The sequence below is a fragment of the Rhinichthys klamathensis genome, unplaced genomic scaffold (assembly GCF_029890125.1).
Source record: "Rhinichthys klamathensis goyatoka isolate OS25496 unplaced genomic scaffold, OSU_Roscu_1.1 h1tg000695l_1, whole genome shotgun sequence".
Classification (NCBI taxonomy): Eukaryota; Metazoa; Chordata; class Actinopteri; order Cypriniformes; family Leuciscidae; genus Rhinichthys; species Rhinichthys klamathensis.
Window position 1 is genome coordinate 318,578 of NW_026607121.1, and position 21,308 is coordinate 339,885.

A 21,308-nucleotide genomic window follows, 5' to 3' on the forward strand; every position below is an offset into this window, starting at 1 on the left:
ATAGTCTTTCACATGTTAAATGAAACACTGTAATTATACTCCCCTCTTCAGAGTCCAGTACACAATTCTAATATGACAATATTTACGCAGACACTTATGACTGACATCACAGCAGACCATATGGGAAGCACATCTTCAGAGCGGGAGGGTCCTTTCCACCAATAAGTGGCGCCATCAGGGTAGTGGGCGTGTCCTTTACGGCTGTATGTTTGGTTGTGCTCGCTGAGAACTTGATACAGTGTTGCAGTAAATCAGAAAGAGCTACAGTAACAGCGTTGAAATTTGTCACCCTGTTGCAAGTATTTTTGGCCAGTGATACAAGCGATCGATATCACTGCCGTCTCCCGTTTGGGGAAGAGTTGAGTTGTTGAGCAAGGAAGTACATCGGATCGTTTTAAAGAACAGTTTCAGAGAGAATCGACACAAATTTGACTGGAAATGTCTGAAAACAAACCGAATGATGATCCGAAGTTATCCACGACGGACAGAGTGGTTAAATGTAAGTAGAAACCCCATGCCACTCAAGACCGATTGGTCTAACGGACTATTTAAAGTGAGAAAACGTTGAGATTTGAGTGTATGCGTGTACCTGGAATGAACAGTCGTTCTATGGTTTGGTCATGCTCTATAACAGGCTGTGAGATCTGCCCATGGACAAATGGGTGGTAGACGGGCTGTATTGGTAAAAGTAGGAAGTAAAGGTAGTTGTAATAATGACAGAGTGGTTGCATGTCTTATTTTTCCAAAGAAACGCAATATAAAGCCTCAATTTTCAAGTCAACAAAATGTTTTTATATTTGCAACAGTTGTAGTTCGTGAGTTATAATGGACGTGTCATTGCGCGCTGGTTCTTTTGGACAAAATGTAGATATTGCTATTGACTGACAGCTTGAAGGAGCCAACGTAACACTGGGTTTAGGAATTTTGCATGCTCGTTTTTACTGCCTGATGATCATTTTGGACATAAGGCAGCATATGACAGGTTGGGGCCCCTGACTGTTTGGAAACAATCCCTCTCCGTGTGGCTCCTATGTGCATTCAGTGCAACAGACACACTTGCCGTCATGTCCCATTTGTTCTTCCTCATCAAGTCAATTGCTATCATTATCATATTGTTGTTACTGTCACGGCAGTGGATCTAATTGTCTGACACAGCACTCTGCTGTACTTTGGTGTACCAAAACACACGAAGAGCAACACTATTGCACATATCCTATGAATGGCTATTAACTTCTGGCTTGTAATGGCTTTTGCATCAGGCATAACACTGCAGCAGTTCCAGCTGTAAGGGATCACACAAATCAAAAGCTCGGACGAGCCCAGCCATAAGGATACAACAGCCTCCAACTCCCAACGAACATACCCTCACTGATGTGATTCAGTAGCTAGACTGGGGTTTATAAGTGTGGGGATCTGATATGAATTGATTGCTCTCATAAAGGAGCCTGGGCTGCTCAGATAACTCATTTACCTTCCCCCTCCCTCCTATCAGCTCTTAGGGTGGCCCCCGTAAAACATCAGTTTCCTCTCACTGGTTAGAGGATGGAAAAGGCAAGGGCTGGGAGTGCCTTAGGAAGGAGTTGGACTTAAATGTTTAATGAGATTATTGCACAATGTGTCAGCTTGATAAGGGAAATCTAAGTAATGGGAGCTCCAGAAGTCCTTACTGCTCAGCTATGGTGTTAAGGGGCTTAAGGCAGTAGGTTTTAGGTTAGGTCAGGACCGTTGTATTATCTGCAGCACTTTAAGAAATAAATTATCATACGACTGTATGATAAATAGTGTGTTTATGCTATATTTTTTATAATATACACTATGTTGTTCAGCCTTAAATATAGGTGATATTAATACAATGCATAGCACAGCTATTTCTCTTTTTTTTATTCAACATATCATTCGACTCCCATGCTTTTAGTGTCAGTGTTTTCTAAGTTTAATATGTTGTTTGGGAAAGTCCAGTCTTGGATTGTAAGCGCTGCATCATTATTCGGATATTGTTTATTCAGCTGCCACAGCTTGGCTTTTCTCTTATGTATGGTTTTGTTTTGTCTATTGACAATTAAAATCTCTATAGCTCAATCTTTAACATGTTCACAGCATTAATAAAAATCCTTTCCTAGTGTTTTGAATTATTTTATTTTTTTTAAACTGTAATAACCCAAGAAGGGCTTCTGGGCCAGTTTGATCAGATAGAGAAGCTGAATTTAAGTGAACAGTTTAGCACTGATGATTTCTTTTGTAGCTTCTGACTGAGCAGCGCTCAATCAGACAGATCTATTATCTGCCATTCGCTCTAAGCTGTTGAGAGATGAAGCTTTTAGTCGGGTGATCTTGCTTTTAAATGATCCTCACCATGCAAGGAGCTTTTATGTAATGTTGTGTACTGTCACACTTTTTCACCCACCACTCCTAATGCTAATAGAGCCTTTATGTGTTCAGAGGCTGACTGACAAGGAAAGAGGTACAGAAACAGACAGACGCTGGGAAAGACACATCCATGGTCCTTGGGTGTGACTCACTGTGGGACAAATTTCAATATTCAAGCTTGTTGTTCATTTAGACTTTGTTTTTGTTTGCGCTCTGTTAGCCCATTTCCAACAAAATGTTGTTGGTTCTTATACTGCAAACCCCTACGTTTCTATTGATTTGAGATCTGAAAATGACAAGTGACTTTACTAACCAAGAAAATGTTTTAAAATCCAGAGTAGTTTTATTAGGGGTGTAAATCGGACAGTTCATCGTGATAGTATTCGATATCGATTCTCTTAGCCAGCGATACGATTTTTGCCGATACTTCAAAAAATTCTTCAATACGATTCGATTCATGGCTATATCAATCGATTAATCGATATTTAGATATTTTTGCCACTTTACACAACCAGTTACATTTTTATTAACTCACAAATACAACCAAAAGATATATAACATTAATGTTTAATTAAACACTTTGAAAATTGCACCCTCTTTCCCAATTTTGGGACATTTACAACAACACAACAAAAATTGAAAAAAGAAAGAAAGAAAGAAAAGTAAATAATGGATGGGGGATTGATAAAATCAATCAAGCTTATGGCAACAGTCAAAGTCTTTTCCAGTCTTCCAGTCTTCCAGTCTTTTGTGCAAACATGTGCAATAGTGCAAATAACTGAGGTACTCTAGTTGTAAAAAAAAAAAAAAAAAAAAAATTAACATAATGCTAGTTGCTCTTTTGGAGTTGTCTGAGCGAAAAAGTTCTTCATCGGGGGTGACAGAGGCTGTTTTTCGTCAGCCAAATTACTCTCCTCAATTCCATGTTTCTTTTTTAGATGCTGACAAGTTTGTATTATTTCCCGAGTATTTTAGCTGGCACTGGCAATGTGTACACATAACATGGGTTTTATTTACCTGACCATCTGTTTTGGAAAATAGTACAAAATGTTTCCAAACCCACGATTTGCGTCCGACAGCAGTCACAACATTTTCTGCGTCTGTCTTTTCGCTGCTACAGCTGCTTTGTTGCTGCATCTCATTCGCAATCCGACACACACAACAAGTGACAGTCAGCCAGTAACGTTATGGTGAGAAAAAGAAAATTACATTTTTCATTTCATTGCGCTTTGGCGGAAATGCGGAAATGACGGATGTTACGTGAGGACGTGGAGAGACTGTTAAAATAAAGGTACCTCATAATCGATATTTTGCGTGTGGCATCGATGCATCGTATCGTAAGACGTTTGATCGATGCATCGATCCATATCGATGTATCGTTACACCCCTAAGTTTTATTCACTATCACTGTGAAATTACCAGATATTGTAAGGAATAATATTCATAGCAATCAATTCACACATATGATATTTGCTAATAAAAATAATTTTTAGACAAACTGAGAAAATAATTTGGATGCCGCGCAACTGGTTCATATTGCCACATCTAGGCATGCACCGATATTACAATTCTGGCCAATACTAATAAGCCAGTGATGTTAGAATGACCAATAACTGATAAATGGCCAATATTAAAACTCTATAATATATATTTAATAATTTACTATTAATAATAGAGTTTTGTAAAAAAAAAATATATATATATATATATATATATATATAAAAACCTAAAATCAACCATATTAAATATGCTACAAGTAAACTTGGGCATCACAACATTATAATATACAGTATGAAAAAATTTATATTTATTTTGCGATACTCAATATCAGCTGTTTATGGTACAGAGATATATGCTACCATTTAAAAGTTTGGGGTATTAAAGTAAGTTTTTTTTTATTTTTGCAATTGACCAAAAGTGACTTTTACATTACAATTTAGTTTGATTTTTTCAAGTAAATACTGTTCTTTCAATGTTCTGTTCATCAAAGAGTCCTTTAAAAAATGTGTTATGGTTTCCACAACAACAACAAAAAAAAATCTTTTAAAATTAAGCAGCACAACATTTTCTTATTTGATAATAAGAAATTCTTGAGCACCCATGCAGTATTAGACTGGTTTCTGAAGGATCATGTGACGCATGTGAACTGGAGTTATGGCTTCTGAAAAATCAGCTTTGGTAACAGTTTTAAATAAAATTTAAAATATACATTAAAATTAATTAAAGCTGCAGTCCGCAGTTTATCCTCTTTGTCGCCATCTCTGTTTGAAATCTGCAATTGCAGTTATTCACGGAATTATCAACTTTACATGGGTTGTACTTCGACACGGCACAGCGCAGATGAACACAATGTTTGAGGAGAGTGTGCAGCAGTCACCGTACCGGTGTGGATACTGGCATTCAGAATCACAGATTATTCTTTTTGGAAGTATGACCAACATAATAATTTTCACCGGAAAATGTAGTCTGAACAAGTAAGAAACATCCACTTTTGTTCTGGTTCTGACATTGCAGTAAATCACGCTGATTAAATCTAACAATCGCTTATCATATCACGCAAAACCGTGCAAATTATACTTTGTTCTCAAATTGTTAATGTTAACAACGTCAGCATTGCGTGACTACATTGTACTTCCGATATGTATCCTTGTTTTCGCATGGCCCGGTTGCAGTCTCTTTTTTTCTGTAGCCACTCCGAAGTCCGAACGAAGTCTTTTGCATTTTACAGCGGGTGAATCTGTTGTCACTGGTGATCGTCGTTTGAACCTTTCTGGATCCGCCATCAAATTGATAAGTTTAATTACATCAAGTAATCTGTAATCACCACATCAGAGCAGATCTGGCATTGTATATTGACATGACCATAAGAAGTACATCCTACTTGACATATATCCGACGAAAAATGTGACCTGAACAAGTAACATTTACTTGTTCTATTTAAAAAAAATCTTACCAAATTCTTACCTTTTGAATGATAGTCTATTTTGCATTCCTAGCCACATCGGTTACTTGCAGTTTACAGAGGTTTTTTGGATAGGGTGATCTGGTATTGTTGCATGTCAGTCTCTCAGTGAGGGATTGTTATTTTAAATCTTGGTACGGTTATTATCCCGCCTTTGGCTTCTGACATTAGTGGTTCCTGGTATTAAACCAGCTATTTGTAAGCGGTGGAAAAGCGCAGAGCGGTTTCAGATTGGACTGGCTTTATTCAAGACCAACAGATTCCTCCGCAAACAGCAGGTTTAATTTAAAAGTGTGCTTCAGTACAAACAAATCTTCACAGATTGTTTCAGGAGTAGAAGTAGTAGAATCTCTTACTTTGTGTTTTCAGTGATGACTGTTTTTAAGCATTCCAACAACTGTGTACCATGAAAGGACAAGATAATATGGTGCCTTCCTTGTTTACTTTTCACATTTCTCTTTACTTAGGTCAGGGCTGGATTATATATTTTTTTACAGTATTCCACTTTGATAAGGTTAGCACAGGCTGTCTGGAAAGTAAACAACATAGTTTTTTACTTCTCCCTGTGAAGTCCATCTAGACTCAGCGTGAGACCATTGTCTGCTGGTTTTATGCTGCAGTTAAAGACGAATAGCTTGTGACATTTGACTCTTGAACGGAGGCGCTGGCACTGCACACAGTGAGGGAGGGAACCACCATCTCGGTAGCTGATCCCTGCTGGATAGCTGAGTCATTTTTAGCAACAGAACCTTAAGTAACACGACATACCTCAATGTTGAGGTACCTGTAAAGAAAGACTCCCTTCTGTTGACTTTCACTCTCAAACACAGTTCTGCTTTCAACTTTCTATTTTGCACCTTTAATATATGTGATCAAACCACTTTTTACTTTAGAGAAGAGGATGTTATAGATGATTTCTGTATTAAACCTCTTACAAACCATTCATTGCGGGAACAGACCCCTGTGTTAGTTTGCCTTGTATTCTGACTATCAGTATCAAGTTAGATACTCTTCAACTTTTAGAGTTTTCTTTCATGGGAAATGTCAGTCACGTCTTTCATCTTTGTATTGCTATGTCACTTCCATAAATAAAGAGTGCGTGCAGTGGGAGGTGTGTTATTTCTGGCAGCTTGTAGCTACAACTAACACAATTAACAATATAATGAATATTTGTTGGGAAAGTATAACAAACAAAATACAAACGCTATCAATGTCGGATTGACTTTTCAGAGGTGGCGACTACTCTGAGACTTCAAAGGAATTTAAACTGACCCAAATGTGGTCTTTTTTCCCCCTCAACAGATAGCTAACAATCCCTATGTTGAATGCCAGCGTTGCCTTACTTTTGTAATATTACTTATTTTAAAATTATTGTTTTCAATGAGTCGAAACAACAATGGTCAAAAGACCACAGTTCAAAAGACATTATTTATATACTGATATTCATGAATATTCATGTCTTTATTTTTTATGTTGTCTTTTGAGCTAAACGTTCCTAGTTTTACACCTCAATTGCCAACACAATCTATTAATGCTCTTTAATGTGGCGTGACAGATCGCTGTAAATGCATATCTGTTCACACAGCAAAACGGAACGCACGTGAACTACTACTTTACTACTAGTTATAGCATGAAATAAACATGAATGTACATCAGAAAGTACGGTATGTTGAAAGATGCAACTTACCGAAATTTATCAAGCCTGATGTAATTTTTTTTTAACTGCAGGAATGCGTCATAAAACAGCTTGTGAATAACATGTCACGAAATGCTTTTCACCTCAGGAAAGCCACTCGTTACTTCCTTAGAGAAGTGAACTCTATAGAGGAGCATTTTTTAAAATATATGTATTATATTATAGGCTATATTCATTATATTTTTACTTAACCTTTTGGTAGAAAGCGTTTTATTTCATCAGTCAATAATCGTGCTGTCAAAAAATTCACATCGGGACATCCCTAGTTACAACTACCCCTTGTACTGTGTCCTTTTTGATGTGAAGAAGAGCCTATGGATGACAGTTGCTCAGAGGCATGAGCTGGGTAGGTATATTACTTGAGATCTCCACTTACCTAGCAGTCAGTGGCAGGACAGTTTCTGAGAGTGTAGTGTCACAGCGTTTTCATGTGGTGGAGGTGTTGTAAATTTGTAACACTCTTCCGCTGCTGCCAAGATACGAGGGCTAAAGCGACAGGCATGCGGAAGTCTTTCTGTCAGAGATCCACGGGAAGGGAAGGAGAGAAAAGAAAGAAGGTTGCAGAGCGAGCAGCCTTTTCTGTGTTGACACTTTCACCCAATGACAGCTCTCTTACTCAGTCACTGCTGTTCCAAAACAGTCCAACCTCTGCTGTGTTTCTCTAAAATAGATGCACCCTCTCCTCGCCTCTATCACAGCACCACCAGAGTGCACTCAACATGCACATGGTGACCTCGGCTCACTCCCACTCAAACCAGTGTGCACTTTTCCCCCCGAGCCCACTAGTAGAGCTGGACATAATACTGTACCTTTTATCCTGTTTTTGGCCTCAGACAGAATGCGTAAGGAGGTTTTTCCTCAGGCAATACATAGTCAGCCCAGGGGTCCTCCAGCGAGAGGAGGTTTGTCCATCTGTCCAGGCTGGCGGGATGGAGAAGTGTGTGTCTGAAATTGCTTAGCTGCAGTACAAATTCAGAGAAGAGTGCTTACAGTCACCGCAGTGTCAAAAAACGTGTTATGTACCTCCCAAATGTGTTTGTGTTCTAACGCTAGAGATACTCCTGAGCTCATGAAGTATGCAGGATCACAGCAGATTTCAGAGCATTTGATGCTTTTCATTGTCTCTCCATCCCAATTAGTATACTGTCCACTCAAAATAGTATCCGAGTTTAGAATTAATGTATCCCAATTCACTCAACAGCTTAAAGTAGCTGTTTGACTACATATCTGTATGAACAAACGGCTGAAGTCACAGCTGTATTCAAACTCGGGTAACTAGTGACAGAATCAAAGATGGCAAAACACTGTATAACACGGGACTTACCGGTATAAACAACTTATCAGCACGATCTTATAGTTCACTGTAACCTATTGATGTCAGACAAAATGGCTTCAAAAGGATCCTCTTTTGTTTATCGGTCAATTACTTTGTTTTATTTGCCGTTTTGATCATTTCAAAACAAGTGCATTCCACTGGTATTTAACTTTCTACTTCATACCATAAAGATCGTGTACTCAGCCTTGTTGTTCAACCTATTAGTATGTATCTGTGGGGCTAGCATGGTTTTAACGGTTGCAAGAGGTGTGGAATGTGAGCTAGTTTATGCATTTCAGCCTGAGGCTCTTCATGGTGGTTTGTGCCGTCCTGCAAATGACATCAGCAATGTGGCTGATTCTGCCTTTGGTACTGAAACCCCTCATTCCACAGCCACTAATACCACCTGAGCATACCATGACCCCTTATTAGATTATGTTGTCATTACTTTAGCACAGGTTATTGATATGGAGCAAAGGAAAGCAGAAAGCCTGACCATACTATGGAGCATTTGAATGGATGAAAGCGCTTCAACTTCACTGGATATAATGGGACCTATCTCACACTTTTTTTACTAGCATTACACCTTGCTATCCTTTTTACAAATGCTCCCCTGATGATTGATGGGAATTCTGGGTAAATACAAATGGTTCATGCAAATTATTTCAAAGGAAAGAACATTTGGTTCAGCTCTGTGAAATATGATTTGTGTCCTGTGTGTGTGTGCAATTAAGACCCGTCTATTTCTGTCATCAAGACCGTTATCAGTGGTGTTTATTTTCTGTCGTCTTCATCTCATAATCACTGAAGTGTTTAGGGCTTCTGGTAACTTATCAGCTGCTTTGTGACGTTTGCAACTAGTGGCAGTTGTCAACAAAATCCACATCAAGAAGAACATAGTGTGATGAGCCCTGGTTCAGATGTGAACCAAGAATCATATTCATAAATATTTCAGTTAAAATTACTTGTCTCCTGCAGGTCACAGTATATTGATCTCCTTCAGAAGAACCTAACTAAATTGACTGTACTTGTGTAAATGATGTGCACACACCGTAGGTCTAGACAATATTGAATATCCGCGATTAGTGATGCACTGAAAGGAACATTTTGCATGAATGCAAAATTCAGGACACACACACACCAAAATTAAAACTGACACTTGTACCCTACTACAACAAAATACACAACAAAGGACAAAATGCATTGTTTTATTCTCTAAATTAGTTCAAGGTTCAGTAATAGAAGTTCACCGATGTGCCTTGTCATATTATTGAGAGTTTCTCATCTGATGTATTTTGAGATTTTGTGCTAAGTTGTCTCTAAACCTCTGCACAAGTGCATATTTGAGTTAATAAAGTGATCTACTATTAATTTTCCTTATGTTTCAATGTGAAAACTTGCCTTGATTATTATGATTAATTACATTGTTATTTTTATTTCTTACATTAAAATATTTAGCATCTACTTGGCAACAATGGCTGTTTGATTTGATTTGAAAAATCACCTTTTTAGCCATTTCATAGCAAATATGTATAAAAATGTCAATGTAAGACTTTTTTGTGCAATTCTAGGTTAACATTCCTTAAGGCTTTAGGCAAACATATTTCTTTCACAAAAGCAGGCTTGGCTAAAACAGCCAGAATGGCTTTGAGTGAGTGGTTTCTGGCTGCAGGTTCATTCACGTTAGGACAGGTTTATAAGTCTGCAATTCCATTCAGTGCACACATAAAGAAATCATGTCACTGCTAATTATGTCTGTTTTAATTACCTTAATTAAGCTTTTAATTATATATATATATATACAGTATAATAAAATAAGAACAAAGAAACTATAACAAACATTAGGACAAAAAATCTACAATAGAACAAAGACACAAATTAAATGGACCTACCTGAAAAACTTAGCACCAGAGATAAGAATAAAAAAAAAAAAAATCAGTCAACCGATATATAAATGCCAATATTTGGCATTTTTTTTAAAGATCGGCATCGGCTGATTTGTTTGGTTTGCTTTCTGTTTGGCCGATGTGTCTGAAGAGAGACTTTTATTTTTATTTTATTTTGAGATCTTAAGTGTGCCTTTGTAGATTTGCAGATTAACTTGCTAAAAAATGTGCATATTCAATTCAGTTCACATTTATTTGTTTAGCGCTTTTCACAATACACATCGTTTCAAAGCAGCTTTACAGAAAATGCAGAGTCCACATTACAATTTAGAGTGATCTGTTATCAGAGGTGACTGTCTAAGTTATGCATTTCAGAAATGTACATATATTAAATCACAGTTAGTGAAACATTTATTCATTTAAACAATGTAATAATTAAAGGCAGAAACAATGAGCTCATTGAAGTAATGAATACTTGTTTGTCAACAAATGATTATGACAATTAGAAAATTGTAGCATTGGTGCATGTTTCATGTATTACATGTATTCTGTGCATGACGGTCGGTCCGTTGGAATTGAATGCAGACAGGAGAAGAGTTCAGTTTTACTGAAGATGCACGATTGACAAACTTTAAACCCTTGATTTTCAAACTATGCTGCGCTTTATCCAGTTGGCCATTTTGTCATATTCGTGCCATTTTCACAATGCGCTGTATGTAAAATTTGTGTTTCCTTGTCTTTGTTTGGAAAAAAAATATGATTCCCAGAAGTCATATTCATAATCATATTTTTTCCAAAAATATGATTATGCACAAACTTACCAGATTACAGAGTTCCCTGTTGGCTACCGCGTGTTTACTTCCTTTTTATTCATGTATACTGTAATAGGATTACATAATTAAGAAGTTGCCATCTAAAGTGTAAATCTTGCCATTTAAAGTATGTTATTGCCATTTAAAGTTTATTTTTTAAATTATTTATTTTTACATTTTTTTTTATTTTTAATTGATTAAATATTAAGTAAAATTAATATAAATTATAGTATATCAGCCATCGGGCACAAGAAGTCGGCATCGGCCATTAAAAAATCTATATTGGTCTAAATCAGGGGTCTCAAACTCGCGGCCCGCGGGCCATTTGCGGCCCGCGGGGTGATATTTTGTGGCCCCCTACTTGACATTAAAGTTTAATGTTAGTGCGGCCCGTCGTTGCGTGTGCCGCGAAAAACAAAACAAAAAAAAAACATGTATCCCTTATGAGCTACCATAGATAGTCTCGTGACAGCTTACGGAGGGTTTGTTGTCAATAGTTGTCATAGACAACCGCGAAGTACAAACATACTGCGCCTGGAAAAAATGAGCGCGTCGCTTCAATTATGAGCGCGCTTGCCGCGCGCCTACATTTGAAATTACGAACTTGAGCGCGCAAAATATGTGAGCGCGATATGCGAACGGCCCCTTGGCGAGCTGCCACCAATCAGGCCACGAGCTACTGGCAGCTCGCGAGCGACGTGTTGGAGAGAGACACTGCTCTAAAACAATGTGAGAATGATCACTTTGAGCTTGTAATATGTGTCCAACAGGTTGATAAGAAGGTTTGCTTTGATTTGTGCAGTCAGTAATTTGAGACACTATACAAAGAATTCAATAAGACGGGCAGACATGACTGCAAATATTTGTATTTCAAAAGCAATAATTGTTTTTCTAAGTATAATAAAAGGAAATGTGCCTTCCAAAAAAAACATTCAATATCATTAAAGTGTTGTATAAAGAAAATAAAAAGGACATAAGCAAATATAAATATCACAAATATGTGTTATAGACAAAGAAAGTTTGTAAAATGAACTTCAACTGTCAGAAGGACAGCTCATGAAGAACCAATCATGTACAGAAAGGAATGTTCAAATTCAGAGGAACAGTTCAGAAGAAACGTTAATAAATATTGAGAAGATTGGATCAGTTGTGCTCCTTTTTTGGAATACTTGAATACTATTTTTTTGTGGAATACTTGATGCGGCCCAGCCTGACCCCGACTCTACCTCCAGCGGCCCCCAGTTAATTTGAGTTTGAGACCCCTGAATAATTAATAAATCACCTCAAGTCACGTCACCTTTATTTATATAGTGTAATTAACAATACAATACAATACAGATTGCTTCAAAGCAGCTTTACAGTGATAACACAGGAAAACTATGCATTTCGGCTGTTGTTCATCAATTATTAAATGAGTTCATTTCATCTGTAAAGCAGTTCTGCAAAAGAATTATTCATCCAGCTTAGTTCAGATCTCGTACAATAGCGTTAGTAGGCTACAGTCAGATCAAAAATATTGTTGAATATTAAGTGTCCTCAGAGGCGACAGTGGCAAGGAATCCAAACTCCATCAGGTGACAGAATGGAGGAAAAAAAACCTTAGGAGAAACCAGTCTCAGTCAGGGGCCAGTTTTCCTCTGGCCAATGAATGAACACGGTGTCATTATGATTCAGGCTGCATCACAAGTCAAAATTCAGATTGGGATCGGTAGCATTTAAATATTCATCCAGTTCCTTTTGCTTGAAGATCAGATTCGTCATGCCGGTATGGAGCCGAAGCTGGCCATAGGGTCTGTGCAGAGGACCTGTCTGTTTCTTGTGGTCTCTAGTGAGCATCTGTGCTGATGCCTGTCATGTCGACGAGGTCTTCACAGGGGATTGTCTAGTAAATATGATCTCTGCTGACATTCGGGGCTGCGTTTGGTCATGTCAAAGTGCAGGTCTATCATCTGATCTGGATATGGACTGGATCTGGCTGATTGGATGGAAGGAAATCTGAATGTAAGCTTTCAGTCAATTATAAGAAAGGGCGGGGTTTAAGCGGACTAAATGATTGGAGAAATCTTGCATACATCACATCAGAAAGAACTCTGTGAAAAAATGAAACCTATACATGGATGAATCATTCAAAACAAGATCCATAACATGCATTTAGAAAATAGATTAAGTGATTTTTCATTTCATGCTGACTTTAATCATTTGAATTTAAGGTTAACCAGTCATGTTACCAGCAAATGCATGAATACATGTTGGCAAATGTCATAAAAGTTACAGATCTCATGGTGGTCCCCTTAAATGTGAAGTGTGTTTATGCCCCACATTATTACAAGCTTACCGTTTTGAAACGAGCTAAGGCAAGCAGATAGTTTTGAACACTGGCTAGTTATGCACTTGCTTAAATATATTTTGGATAATTTTTAAACCAAAAAAGTTACGGACTGGAGCTTTAATGTTTTGGAGCTGAAGTACGAGATTCCCAGTCGCAGCTATGTCAGATGTAATGTTACCACAGATACACGATGCAGTGAAAATGCATTGTGTCAGCTTGTTGCATGACATAAAAGAAGTTGGCTTTACCACTGACATTTAGTAGTGTAAGCCAGAGTCTCTCATCAGCTTAACGGCGCAAATGGATAGATGGTGATTTCATGTCATATGGAAATGTATTTTTTTCTAATACTTAATGATTTATATATATTTAATTACTGTTTTGGACTCACGCAGTGCGGCAGATAATGACATTCATCTTGACGTATGGCCATGGCTTCCAAATGAAACTATCTTTTGTGGAGCAGAAAAAAAAGAAAATGCGCCAAGAACAAAGAATGTATGTTTTTTTTCACAGTATCGCCTGTGACTGTATCGCCGGTGGATCGCCTGTATTCGTCGTCTGACTGTATGCACCAAACCATGATGTCATAACCGTACGGTTCGGGATGAATACATGTACCTTTACACCCGTATTACATTGTTACACAGTGTTGTGTGTTCGTGTTCTATGAAATTTGTTTTGAGCTTTTTGAGAACTTTGTGACAGGCAGATAAAATATGGGTTTTTTTTATGCCCTTGGTTTGGTAGTGGATGTAATTTGATACTTAGTGACAAGCACATAAAAACTATTTTTTATAGAGTTAAGTCTTTTGAGTTACAGTTGCTCATAATCATAAAAAAGCTGTCTTGAAATCATTATTCTCACTGTATTGTACTTGCCAAATTGCCAAATTACTTAAAAAGTACCAGAAAGAAAATATCGGTGCTTGTACTCTGTCTTTAAAACATGATATAGGTGCATCCCTAACAAAAAGGCTCTTTGTTTATTATGTTGCCCTCAGTCATCTGCGTTTGTCACTTCTTTGCTGTTTTGGTTTGTTTTCATGGAATAGTATGTTGGAACACATGCAATCCCTTGCACACAGTCTGTTTTGATTTTCTATTTTGCTTCAAACAGTCGCTCATTTCAGCACTACCAAGAAAAATAGAGCACTAGTCTGAAAAACAACCTACATTCAGTTTGTTCCCTATTATTTGCTTTCATTTCAAGCCTGTATGCTTTTATTTTCCTGTGGAACACAATGGAAAATTTGAAAAAAACTTCAAGTAGCTCTCTTGCTGCTTTTGCATACTTTTTTGGGCTTTTCAGGTGTGGACACTTTGAACTGACATTTTAATGAAAAGAGCTCTATCTTTTAATAAGAGTTGAGACAAAAAAGTGTGGAAGAGCTTGTTACAGTATGTGCTACTGCTCCTGAAACGGACATAGAGCTGAATGAATCAGTCTACTACAAATGGACAGGGAATGTGACAGACACCAGTCCAATGAATCAAGGCCACAATGTATTAAAAAGGCTTTTAAAACCTGAAATAAAACAGAATTTTTAGCCCTGCCAGCTAATACATTTGTGAGTGAGTATGTGTGCATGTAAATTAGCAGAGAGCTGTTTGGAACTCATGCCAAACCACTAGTGTGGCAGTAGAAGAGAGAGTGGGCAGCTTTGAGCTCTGCAGTTTGTCTAAATTAGCTAAAGTCAGCAATTTATAATGGTAAAAGGGCAGTCAAATATCAAGTTTTAAAAACAGATGCCGGAAAGATACAAACCTATGTACATGCTTGTTTGAGTGCCCATTAGAGCCCATATTCAACATAAAACGTACTACTTACTTTCTGCAGAGGTCCAGTGGATTTATTTTCTGTTGTTCACGAACAAACATTCTCTTTGTGTTCTGTAGAGTGTGGTAAATTGTGCTATTCTGGGCCAAGCTCCCGTTCCTGAAGCAGTGTTGCAACATGTCCATTCTGAGTCATTTCAAATGCTGATAGATCAGAATCTCAGCTTTCCATTGAAGCTGAGCACTTTGGATATCATTTTTTGGCAGAGAATCTTGAAGTTTCATATTCTGAAAGATGCATGTGTCTGGAGTTGGGTATAGGCTAGGATTAAATCATTGAATTAAATAAAAGCAGAATTGCGATTTATGTTTTAGTGTAATGGGTCAAAGGCTGTCATTTAATCAAATATCCACAGTCTGTTTTAATGGAAGAGCAGCACTATGTTCATTTACATGCAGGCAGAGATTTCAGTGTGTTTAGAGTAGCTTGGTTTGCAGTAAATGCTGCTCCATTCAAACTCCATCTCTGGAGTAGCTTCTTGCACTCATTTGGGAACACAACATGCACCACCTATTTCACTAGATTTGTAATGAGAAGCATTTATAAACCTGTTGCCAACAAAGGAGAAACTTAAGGGCTCCCTGCAGTTTTTTGCCAAAATAAAAGCTTGATGGTTTAACATTTGAAAATGAAGAAATTATGACATAATTTATGGATGCACCGACACCACTTTTTCCAGAACGAGTACGATACCGATACTTTAATTCTTGGTACTTGCCAATACCGATAGCTGTATTTTCAATGCATTTGTAATTTTTAAATATATTGGGTAGAGAAACTAAAATAATATTAATCATATTAGATTCATATTATATGGCTTAATTTGTATAGGAAAAATATATTTCCTTCTGTTATTTTAATGCTTAAAGGGTCACTCCACCCATTTGCATTAAGAGGTCCATTGTTAGACAACCAGTCATACTATTGAATGGTCGTGCAACATTCTTTCATTTTCCCCTGAGACGAGAGAAATCTACTATTTACCTTTTTCACTTCCTCCTACAATGACGCAAAAATCGTCATTTGACGTCATTGTAGGAGGAAGTGTAAAAAGGGGGGATTTCTGTATAGACTACAAGCACAAATTCCCACCCTTTCAAACCCGCCCATAGGGGGTTGTGCCTAATGCGCTAACAGAGCTATCACAGATCAGTGGGTGGGACTTCACTTGCAGATACTGAAAGCAATATCAGCCATCTTGTTTATAAGCTAAGCAGCGCTGTGGAGATAGGAAGTTACGACAATGACGGAAGAAACTAAACATGATATGGAAGTAGAGGATTTTGAAATTCTGCTGCTCGAATCCGCTCTTCGTGGCTATCTTTACGAGCCGCAATATAGTGAAGAGCAGCTGAGGCTGATGGAGGATCAGGAGGCGGCTGCCTGTCGCGAACGAGGAGCCCGGACTGGGTCGAGCTGAGGCGGGCTGCTGGTGCGTGTGCTCTCGCTGTGCGCTACGGACACAGATAGAGTCCGTCTGCTGCAGAGAATTTCAACGATCGCAATTTCTCCTAGACGAAATCTCTGAATCAGACGACCACACGGACGTTTGTGTTGTGATGTGAACCATCCTAGTTTCGCCTGACTGAAAATCCAGGTATCATGCAATAATTCACCATATAGAAAGAAATACAAACGAGTAATTCACTAATGAGTTTGCCAATGTAACGGGGTTCGTTGTTGTGGGAAGAAGGAGGCTGGAACCGGCGAACATTTAAACATTTTAATAGTAAAATAAACAAATACAAAACAAAAGTATAAGCCAGCTGGCCACACACAACAGAAACAAAACATAAAATCAGGCCTGTTCCTTTTGTGCTTCCGCTCCTCCGTGAGAGATATGAGACCGCTGCACAGGTGCCATTCATTATCACTCGCGTCGTCCTCTCACGTCCCTCGCCCTCGTCCTGCTCGCCACAGCCAACTAACTAGACATTTTTTGTGAAATGAATTTCAAACTCATTCAGCAGCTAGCCTTCTTGTAGATGGAAAAGTGATTTCTCTGATGTTTGTGCTGTTCTGGATTAGTGGGAGTGGCTTGCGGAGCTGTGCAACGTGGTGCATTGTGGGAGTTGTTGTCTTACATACAAATGCGCCCTAAAGTTATTTTCTGTCTTTTCTCGGTCAAGAGGGCACCAAATTCAAAATTTCTTTTACATTTCGACTACATATATAACCCACTTTCAATAAAGATTAATGTTGAAATGGGTGGAGTGACCCTTTAAGCATGTTCAAATGTATTGTATAAGCTTCTGTTACTTTCACTGTTCATTCTATTGCTCTATCATATTTTATTTAATTGCGTTTGCATATTTAATTGCATATTTATCATTTAATTGCACAGCACATATTTAGAGCTGCTCCAGCAGGGCTCAATGCTAAGGATTGGGTCAGTGGTTCAAATGTTTATAGTCCACTGAAATATCACAATTCTCTATTCCAAATTTCGTACTACAGCAAAAACTACTAGCCTAATTAATGTAATTTAAAAATATTATTAAAGACAATCAAGCAGTCAGTAATAAAATAAGAACAAATAATCAAATTACAAAATAGCACAAATAAATACTATAGAAAAAAGAAAGGCTACAAATGAAATAAACAGCTGTTTTGGGGGTCTTTCAGGTAGGTCTAAGTAGTTTTCAGGTACATAATTTGAATAAAGTAATCAAATGTGAAATAATACTGCATATTCATCACTGTATAAATTAAATCTAGATGAATCTTTACAAAGTTACAAAAGTTGTTCAGTCAATAGCAGTGAGTGATTACTTTATCTTTTGTAGTTTGATCAACAGTAAATCCCCATTATACTCTCTGTTGTCAGTGTTTCTTTGTCTGGACACAAACACTGTGCACACGCTGTGTTGTATCGGTTGTTGACCGATATATCAGAAATATCAGAGCAATTTTATGAGTACGAGTAGAGAAATGCAGAGAAATTAGACTTAATGAGCATGTTATCATGGCTAAACTCAGATGAATCTTATCCAATTTACATGTTTATATTTGGCAAGAACATCTTTTTTTGTGTTCAGATCACAAGTTGTCAGGGCTAAATACTAGTGTAAACACCTGTATGTGTAAAATGTTTTGTGATTGGATCACTGAAACCATATTTGAAGCACATGATCGTTCTGGGATGTGTTATGAGAAAGCACAACAAATCAAACGTTGTATTTAATAAACAACCATTGAATAACCAATTTAATAATAAACCATTGAAAAAAAAACAATATTCTTTAAACAAAAGCTCTAACTTTTTTTTTTTCCAATCATAATACTAGTATCTTGCCCTCGATAAAGTAGGTTCATTGATTTTACTTGTTTGCAGTAAAATATTGAGCAGTTTCAACTTCATATAGACTGATAAAAATGATTCTGTGGTGAGGTAAATTCTACAGAAAAAACAAAAGTAATTTCTAAATTGAATAAGTAAGATCAGGCAAGACTTGAATATATTATGAAAAAATATAGAAATTATATATTAATACTCAATTCAAGCTTGTAGAAATTAAAGCCTGAACTTGTACATATATTTTACTTGAAATAGTTTGTTTCCAATTATTCTAAAATTGAGTAAAACCTACTCAACTTTCTGATAATGGTGTTCCCATCATGTACTGGGGCATGAATAATTAATAAGGTTGTATATTTCACTGTTTTCTAGTTGCATTTACACTTTTATTGTTGCTATTGTTGTTAGGTTTAGTAACTTGCTGTATTGTGACATCTGGAGTTAATTTTCTACTCAAAATAACCCATTCATACTCAAAAACTATCCACTGATTGTTACCGTTATTGTGTATTGTGAACCAAGTATTAGTGTTTGGTTGGGTACCTCATTACCTATATTGTTTAGAAAAGGTGGGAGCAAGTCACAAGTAAGTCTCAAGTCCCTACCATCAAGTCTTAAGCAAGCCTCAAGTTGCAGTGCAGACAAACCAAAGCAAGTCAAGTCCTGCTAAAGATCAAGTCAAGTCGTTACTTTGCAATACCAAACAGAAAAAAGTAGAGTGTTTATTGGCCTTGACCATTTATTTTTCCCTCAGAAATGATGGGAACTTTCTTAATTATACATTTATACCATAATATAAATAATAATAATAATATAATTTACTATAGTACATATTTATAATTATTACATTTTGGAATTATTGTTATTATAATAACAATTATATGAAAAATGTTGAAGATAAAGCAGTTGAAGGTAAATTCAGAAGTGTGATGCATTAATTATACAGTACACCAGCTTAAAGTGCCATACTTATCAGAGACAAGGAGACTACTACTGTACACACTTGATTAACTATAGCAGAGAGACCAAACACCGAAGCTTTATTTCCACCAAAGAAACGCTTGAAGTCGGCTGTCTATATTCTAGCTGAGCTCCCAGCGAGAGTTTTTTAATGTGATCATTATTTTAGAACATATTAATTCCATGCCGATGCGTCATGCAGCCACACTACAGATATTGGGTTTATTTCGTTTTTCCTTTTTTATTCAAAATATTCACAAACTTGTTAACTATATCATGAATTATGATATATTCCGATTGTCAAATATGAGGAAGTGAATGTGTTGTGTCGTTTAAACACCTTTATAATGATCATGTTTGTTGATATTAGGCGTGATGAGTTTGCAATTAAGAGGATCTGTTAAATTTACATCATGTAAATTCATAAATTTTTCCCGAAATACATAAAAGTTAGTGGCCAGTGAACATGGGAGAAGAATAAACTTTATTGTTTATGTGCATCTGATATGAATAAAACACTTTGTCAAATAATTGGAAGGATTATTGGTAACGCTTCCTTTTACAGTCCTGTTACCCATGTACATACTATGTACTTATTATAGTAATTACAATTACTGGGTAATAACTAGGTACTAACCCTGAACCTACCCCTAAACCTACCCCTAACCCATGTACTTACCTTATATTAGCCAGTACTTTCTAGGTAAGTACACTGTAAGTACACGTAAGTACTGTACTGTAAAAGGAAGCGTTACCGGATTATTATTGTAGCTTCCATAGACATAAGACAGAGTGTATGGAATTTAACTAAATATAAATATCTTTTTTTATATAGTACTTCATTTAAATGTCTATTTAAATCTCTGAAACCTCAAATAAACATTATGTGGTTGAAACACTGAATAGTGAAGCACTGAGAAGAATGTGTGCTGTATTGTGAGAAAACAACTGCAATATATGATTACATCAGTGCTAGAAATTACAAAAGTACCAGTACTGTGGTAAATAAATAAATAACAATTACATTTTTATGCTGCTTTATCCACCTTATTCCTGACGACCTTACTGCGTTTTGAATTATGGGTGGCACTTCCGGTTTGGGGAACTTCCATTCAAAAAGGCTGAAACGAATCATTTCAAATCATAAGGTTATCCTACAAATAAAGCTGATCCGTCAGTTTGACTGGATGAGCTGTCAATTTTCCTTCATGATTTATTTTCAGACATCATGAGAATAACGTTATACTTGGTATTTTAACGTGACATGTTATAACAAGAATATCTAGTAAGAGCTCTTTTCAGTCGCTGCTTTCTTTTCCTCATGATGATTTTTATTTTTTCCTTTGCAATCCGCTGTAAAAGCATGAAAAAGGACAACATATACGGCACATTTGTGGTCTGTTCTCCCGAATTTAATTTACGATAATAATTCACTGGAATGCACGAAGAATATCTCGTTATTCTCCTTAAATCCTCACGTTTCTTTCCAGGTTTGTTTTCACAGGTAAATGCAATTTATAATCTGTCAAAATGACGGAAATTACTTTGATATAGTTTCACATAATGCTGAAGTTAATGAACATTTTTTATTAAGGCTTGTTATACAATAGTATTTGCCTACTACAGTGATATACCAAAGACTCGCGCGTTTGGGGCTATTTTTGGTCTGTTGACCTTGTTGATTATTTTAAACTTTTAAATTTCATTTTAATGTTCGATGGTTGAAGGGTGAGCCGATTAATGTCATCTCATTGTGACACTTTTTTAACGTATTGCGTTCATAGAGCGAGCCTTTCACTGATTGTGCACAGCTTAACGGAAGTTACACCCATAATTCGCGCAA

General features: G+C 36.9%; 1 protein-coding gene across 4 annotated transcripts in view; it reads left to right on the forward strand.

Moving 5' to 3' along the window:
- Window positions 1-212: 212 nt before the first annotated feature.
- LOC130076858 (protein phosphatase 3 catalytic subunit alpha) overlaps window positions 213-21,308 on the forward strand; it is a 145,378-nt gene continuing 124,282 nt past the window's right edge. For 2 of the 4 annotated variants that reach the window (XM_056242132.1, XM_056242134.1), the window contains exon 1: window positions 213-499. In XM_056242132.1, coding sequence (XP_056098107.1) covers window positions 439-499 — 61 coding nt within the window. In that variant the 5' untranslated portion in view covers window positions 213-438. The remainder of the gene's footprint in view (window positions 500-21,308) is intronic. The other 2 variants (XM_056242133.1, XM_056242135.1) reach the window with 2 other exon arrangements.